Source organism: Cryptomeria japonica, chromosome 11, assembly GCF_030272615.1.
Source record: "Cryptomeria japonica chromosome 11, Sugi_1.0, whole genome shotgun sequence".
NCBI lineage: Eukaryota > Viridiplantae > Streptophyta > Pinopsida > Cupressales > Cupressaceae > Cryptomeria > Cryptomeria japonica.
The window spans coordinates 635,826,514-635,834,220 of NC_081415.1; the positions used below are offsets into that span (position 1 = coordinate 635,826,514).

General features: G+C 35.0%; 1 protein-coding gene across 1 annotated transcript; it reads right to left on the bottom strand.

Moving 5' to 3' along the window:
- Positions 1–278: 278 nt before the first annotated feature.
- On the bottom strand, positions 279–2,681 carry LOC131063105 (transcription factor MYB10). Its single transcript, XM_057996876.1, has 3 exons — positions 2,433–2,681; positions 1,209–1,583; positions 279–1,121 (listed from the first exon to the last, which is right to left on the bottom strand). The coding sequence occupies exons 1-3, from the start codon at positions 2,605–2,607 to the stop codon at positions 505–507; spliced, it is 1,167 nt and encodes a 388-aa protein (XP_057852859.1). The 5' UTR covers positions 2,608–2,681; the 3' UTR covers positions 279–504.
- Positions 2,682–7,707: the final 5,026 nt, after the last annotated feature.

Below are 7,707 nucleotides of genomic sequence, written 5' to 3' on the forward strand. Positions count from 1 at the left end.
TCTTATGTTGCATTTGCGTTCTCAACTACAAGAGGCTCCACATTCCCGTCTTTAAATCTTCAATTTGATCTAATCAAATCAGTCAGGAAACAAACAAGATCAAAATTGGCCCATTCCAACAAAATGAAATAAGCTTACCATTGTCTCAAGCATTTCATTTTCTATTTCTTATTTATTCATTGTTCAGTCTTAGCTCTTTTTTTCTAGGTCTGATTTAATGGTTTTGTCATTTAACATTAGAGTTAGACAACATAGGTGAAGGGAGCATCCAATTTCGAAATAGTGCCATTTTAAATTAACATTCATGTAAAATAAATTCTTCCGCAATGCACAATCTAATTGATTCCATACTTTGTATGTTTATACGATGGATTGAGCGCCTGAATTTACCTTCATGGCTACAATCACGGTTAACCTGCATAATGTCATACTTAAGTTTCCCAGTTATATATATACAAACATTTTGGTGCAAGATGTACATCTGCACGTTTCATTGGTCTTCAATTATGAAGCCCCCACTCCTAAGAAATCGATGAAGAGAACTTTATCTGTGCCATTGCTTCCTGGCTCCTCTTCTGCTTTATCCATTGAATGAGACCGTGAAGGTTCAGCATCTGATCCATTCGCATTAAAATCAGCACATTTTACCTGACGACCTTCTATCCCTGGGATCTCTATAGGCTTCCCATTTTTTACATTATGAGACTGATTGAAAGGTAAAAGTTTTACTTTTACCGGTGTTCTGCATTTAGAATTCTTATTATAATTAATTCCCAAATGTCCAACAAAGGGATTGTAGGTGTTACCAGTAATCAATTTTATGCCTTGGTTAGGTTTAGATAGGCTTTTATCACTCTTTCTACAAGGAGGAGGAATCCTAAGGTGATGATAAGCATGTGGTAGTTTGAGTTGTCCATGGAATTCAGCATCTGAACCAGTAGATCCTAGTTGTTTCCATTCATAACGGAGCTTCTCCCATTTAGCCATATCTGGTGGCTCTGGCATTACAGGCCATGAAAATGCTGATGAAGAAAAAGATGTTTCCAAGGTGGGTTTTGGAGACCGAAATTCTGTCGTCGTTCTGTCACTGCAATCCTCGCCTTCGGCAGATGGAATGCTACCTGGTGGTGAATTTTACATTAATCAAACTGGGTTCTATGACAAAACCAGAAAAATGGTATAAATAAACTGGTGGTGTGAGCCTATACCTCGTGAATTGGTTTGGAAAGAGAGATTTTTGATAAGGTCCAGAGGCTTTCTTGTGTTGACAGAACTTTGAGCAATGTGGTAGTGAAGATCTGCAGAGTGCCTGGCATTTCGAGTTGCCGCCTTTCTCAGAGAATGCCATGAATAACGTCTGCCATAGATTCGAGATCGGTCTCTGAATTTTCTTGCCATGATAACATGCCAGTGGTTCTTTATAGCATTGTCAGTTCTTCCTGGAAAGAGGCAGGCAATGGTTGCCCATTTATTACCATGTAATCGATGAGCAGCGACAAGCCTGGCCTCCTCGTCTTCCGTGAAGGGCCTTCGATTGATGCGTGGATCCAGCTGGTTATACCACCTCAGCCTGCAACTTTTCCCTGCGCAATAAACATCATTGAAAAGGTTTAACATGCTATACATGATAATAATTCACTAAATCAACAGCACAGCTAGAAACCTTGTGAAATGTTTGGATTTTTCATGGATCTGGGAGGATTAAAATCTATGATCTTTTATTTGTTCTATTATCCAGTTATTTATCTCTTTAACATCAGCACATCATTGGTCTGGGTGTGGCATATTTCCAACACCCCTTAAATCTCTCTCGACTCCTTACCCAGTTTGGCTTTGATGTCATATTGAACCTTTCTTCGACCAGATAGGACTTGAAACTAAAACCATCTATCAGTAGTTGGATCTATTAATCCTTCTAAAATCAGTCCATCTTTATTGAATGTGACTTATTTCCAACATGAACATTTAAAGAAAAAAAGCTTTACACAATTTTTTTAATGGAGTGATGACAGAATAGCACCATATAAATTTCATGGAGCTAATAGCATTCCAGTTTTGCAGACCATATAAATGTTTGAACTTTTCATAAATTAGTAAGAGGTTGAATCTAAGATTCTTTATTTGTTGTCAGAACACTTTATTACTGAATTACTCACCCTTCTAAGATCACTTCATCTTTGATTTGAGTGTGGATTATTTCCAACATCCCACTTAAATCATTAGATGGAATTTGAATTTATACATGATAAACCTTTCATGAATCAAGGACTTGAATTTAGGACCTCCTATTTACTGTTGGAATGGTCTACAACTATTCTATTGGGCCCTTTAGAATCAATCTATCTAAAATTCAAATGTGACTTCTTTCAAACATGAATATTTTAACGAAGAAACCTGTACGGCATGCAAATTCAATGGAGTCGGTAGACTACCTGATCTTCCATGGAGTTCGTCTGCAATAGCATTCCAGTTTTGCGGACCATACTTTTGAACAAGCTCTATAAGTTTGTTATCTTCATCTTGTCTCCAATGACCCCTCTGGCACATTTTGGGCTCTGAACATTCTTCTTTGGCATCCAAATCACAGTTACAGTTATTCGTTTCCATGTTTTGAGGGACGCATTCATTCCTTTTCCTAATTTTATAAAACTCTCTGTTCTGATCTTTATAAAACACGGAAAACTCTCTATTTGGACAAAGCATACGCAACCGGTTATAGAAAACAATATAAATAGACTCGCTGTACCTTATTTGACGGGTACAAACTAGTTAGGTTACCAATACCCATTTATGATGGAACGTCATTTTTCATGATTTAACACGATATGAAAGAGTCCTGTACTTTTCAGCAAATGGTCGGTATGCTACTTAGAAATAATCCTTTAACCGCTCCTACCTCAAATTGTGTCCCCACAATGTTTCGAGTTAAAAAGGTACAGAACAACCATCGCCACTCGCAGAAATGGCAAGGGCGTTTCAATAAATAATCAGCTTCCATCAGATTATTTGCCATCACAACTAGACTAAAATTCATTGATGAGAGAGTGTGACTTCAATTTGGTATTGATTTTGCTTGTTCATTGTTTTTCTTGGTGGTTACCTGGCCTCTTGGAATTTTTATACCAATTGAAGTTATTCTAGCGTAGGCTAGAAATAAGTTTCTTAGAAAAAAGAGCAACAAAAGGCTTTCTTGATAGTTTTGATAATTTGCATATGTTCTCCTTGGCTAGCGAAGTTAGGATTGCGCTTAATTTTGGTGAGGAGATAGTTAATCTTTGTTTGAATTGAGCGGAGAGGGGTGTTTTTGAGATGTTATATAGGTCTTGTTAGATCTGTTTGGAGGGACGTTTGGATCATTTGGCAACTTGTGTTTTTCAGATGTTATAAATTTCTAGTTGATCTACTTGGAGGGATGTTTCGCTCTTCATTTGATGATTTGTATTTTTGATCTAATTGGATATATGTCTAGTTTTCATTTGGCCTCTCTTAATGAACAAATACACATGCTAGCATTTCTTGGGTATTCATTAAACAATATTAAGAATATCAATATCACATGCACTTTGGAAATTGAAGAGCATCCATTTGTAATAAGGATTGTGTCACATGGATCACACAATTCAAATTTCTTTAGGTATTAAATTTTGTTTGAAAATATTTATGGGGGTTTTAAATTGGTGGATAGCTTTTTATTACACACCACCATCTTCATCAATTGAGCTACAACCCTTTGATCTGTGTACAATTTTATTTCCTTATTCCATAAACATTTTTTGGTGTGACGATTAACATTGGATACCTTTTCTTCATTGTTATTAGATATACCATGTATTCAGTTTTTGTCTATATTTTTCTTTTGGAAAATTAAATATCTCAATATTTTTTGTAATTTATTGGTATTGGATGTATGAACCATTGACTTATTTTGGTGAGGATTGAAGGAGTATTTACTCCTCAAAATTTATCCCATCTCAACCCTCATAACATATCTTGACCTCTTTTAGAATGAGAAACATGGACCTTTAATCTCTTTTAGCTTCAATGTAACACAATATAATTTGCTTTTAGAAGGATAAACATCATGATCTACTTTTTCCAGCCTATTAGAATTGGATATACAAATCAATGACAACTTTTGTCTTACAGTGATATAATTAACATTATCTACCATTGATTCAAATTCAATTATGACTCAAACTTGACTTTAATGTTTATGGTATATAATTAAACTTCAACTTAAAAATAGAGGGGTATCAATTATGTCAAATTTATAGAAAGCGTACACTCAAACTCATTTTTTATAACATCAAACATTAATACATAAAATAAATAATCTATATAATCTCATTATAAATCATATGAACAATAACCACTTTGAAATACCATAACATTTTGATTTTTTTATATATACAAATTGAATAGAAATAATGTTGAATAGACATTATAAAGTTTAAAAGACTAGATTAAATGTACTTCTATAAATGAATGGTACATATTATATCTACTTTGCCTATAAATACATTAGAAACATCTTTTAAAATCATTTAGTATGTTCTAACATACATATTTGTTATGCAATGTTAGAATCAATACACAATTTGTTACATAAAATTTATTTCTATTCAACTTATACAAAATAAAAAAAGTATATCTTAATACGAAGATGCTTAATTGCAATGATTTTCATGAACATTAAGATACAAATAACAGACAATTTAAAAAACTAATTAACATTCAAAACAAAATATCAACAACCTTCTAATTAATATTCTATCATACAAATTAATGACCTTCTACTAAACATGCATTGACTATTTTATTGTTGGAGAAAATGAATTTATTCTTTTTTATTCATTCCAACAACGTATAGTAGGTGTACTAGGTGGTACGCTGCACTATGCATTTCAACGTAATGTTTGTTCAACACTCAATTCTCTCCAAATTTGTATTGCCGTTTTTCTTGTTTTTAACAAAAAAATTGGGGGAGAATATATCGGCAGTCGTTATGCGTCGCCATTCTATGGACTCCCATTAATTCTGTTCATTATTACTTTCCTTTGAGCAGATAGACGTCGTTTCAAAATAAAATAAATATCATATCATAACGTGGAATGATTATTAGGATTAAGATAGCTATCGAACGAATTAACGAGTTTTATGGCTCTTATTATTCTTGCAAAATACACCATAGCCAGGTCATTGGTGAAAAGTCCTTTCAAAGCTCCCCTTTGATCAGTAAGACAAGTACAAATATAGCTTCTGCAAGAGCTTCGAACTTATCCAGGTACACCTTATTAATTTGGCAATTGCTGCACACGACTATCTCGCTTTATCTTTTCAAATATCAATTGTGAAATAGATTGGCCAAGGATGGTACGGCTTATACAAAATCTCATGAATTTATTGTTTATTATACAATTCGTTCCTGGCAGTTGTAAAACAACTAAAATATCAAATTTCAGTTAAACCTACTATATTAAGTATGATAGACTGCCAAATGAATGGAATGCTTCCTATAAGTTATCATATATTCCGTCATATATTTTGTTTTAGGGAAGCTTCGTGACTTTAGAATTGCTCATTTTTACATCCCAAACTACCTTTTTCATTTCTTTATTTTCTCATTATGTTTATGTTGTCGCCAAGGGTCAATTTTTTTGGTACCAACTATTTACGGTAGATAAAATAAAATTAAAAAAAATCCTTAATATGAGAACTATTTAATTGTTTTAAGTAGAGAAGATATCATAGGATGATTTTGTGAAGCTCATTTTCTGGGGTATTCAAGTTTTAATTTTTATCATATATATTATTTTTAAAAGTTATTAATCATTAATTAAATTCATATGAAATATATCAATTAATTAGATGTTTTCTTTCTTTCAAGTGGAATTCTCTTACGTCTTAAATGAACTTATATTTATTATTTAAAATATATATATTGGTTGAGTTGATTATAGTTGTATTTTTCATATGTTTTTGATTAAGGGAAAAACAGGTTTTGAAGGTACTCGAAACCCTATACAAAGCAGGTTAATTTGGGGGAACTTGAAACCCACATCTAAAGATATTCAAGAATAACCACTAAACGAAGCTGAACTAAGACAAGACATAACAAAGCCATGAAAAGGGGATCGAAATAGACTGAACCCTCCAAAATGAAAAGCTGCCTGACAAATAAAAATAGATGCATGGAAAATTTGCAGGCAGTTCGAGATCCAAAAGGAGATACAACAACCAGTAAAAAAGAAAAGGCAAACTAAAGTTCCAACTGCCCTAAGGGGTTTTAACAACAGTCACCCCCAACCTGGAGCAAACAACCATCATTAGGATTTCCCTTTGTATTCCTTCTTTTGGGATCTAAGGGTCATGTCAAAAGAAGGCGAAGACCTTTCAGAATGTTTTTGTTTTAACCGAAATCCAACCTTCTTCAACCTTAGCAACCTCAACTTGCCAATCCAACGAATCCAATGCAAGAAGCCCAATGCCCAAGGAGAGGCCAACAAATATCGAAGAGCCAGTAGGACCAATAGAGCTAGGGCCAAACACATCCCTGGAAAAAGAAACAGACAATGGGACAGCTCCAGCAGACGCATCAGAAGAAGAAACAGGTATAGGGGCAACTCCAACAGACGTACCATCCAGAATCCTGTCACACCCAGCAGTAGGAGCAGAACGAGCAACATGTAATATATTAGGGCCACCAAATGGCTCAGAAGGAATTGAAGTAGGAACACCATTTGAAACGTCAGCAAAAGGGACAACACCTTCAACAACATCCATTGAAGGAGTATCAGATACCGTCCCAGGGACCAAGGGGAAAGTGTTGGCATTTGTGTTGTCATTGATGTCAATCGACATGGTGGTAATTGATGTCAATCGATATGACTGTCATGGATGTCAATCGATAGTGTGTGTAGTTGAGGTCAACCGACATGCAAGCTAGAGTCACTAGTATACATGTTGGTGTTGGGAGTGAAGAAACCCATACCCAGTGAACAAGTTAGTATACATGTTGATACTAACCAGTAAGATGATGACTGGTAAGACTGCAGAGTGAACAGGCCACCGGTATCCTAGTGTGATGTCATCTAGTAGGACTCCCACCGGTAAATGATGATGTCCCTGGATGAAGAGAAGAATGAAGAAAGATTGTTGACTGAGGATTGTAAGGAAGTTGCAGCTACCAAATAACAAGGAAGTCACACCATTGGCCAGCAGGTGACATTGATCTTCTCCCACTGATGCTTGACAAATTGTGAGGCACTGTGTATCTACCTCCATCATCCAGATGATAAGTGTGAGATATCATATGCTTTCAGCATGAGAAACTAGAGATGTGCATTGGATCAACAAGAGGATGGATGATGAGTTATTGGGACAGAAAAGAGAGAGTAAGTAGTGAAGTGTTTTCCATTTAGGCAAACTGGTTAAGATGTTGTTCGGGCTAATGAAGAAGAAGAAAAGGTTCAGCTACAGATAGAGAGTGCGACTAGAATGTAGATTTAGATTGATGCAATGACAGTTGAAAACCATTTGTATGATTTTATCATGCATGTTACCAACATGAAGGAAGAAGTAGTATCGACCGGTAAACAGGGCTACCAGTACATGCAAGAAAGAGCACAAGTGAAAGGCTCTCATCTGATGAAGATGAGCATGTTGATTTACAAGGGTAATGACTGGTCCAAATGATACACTGACAAA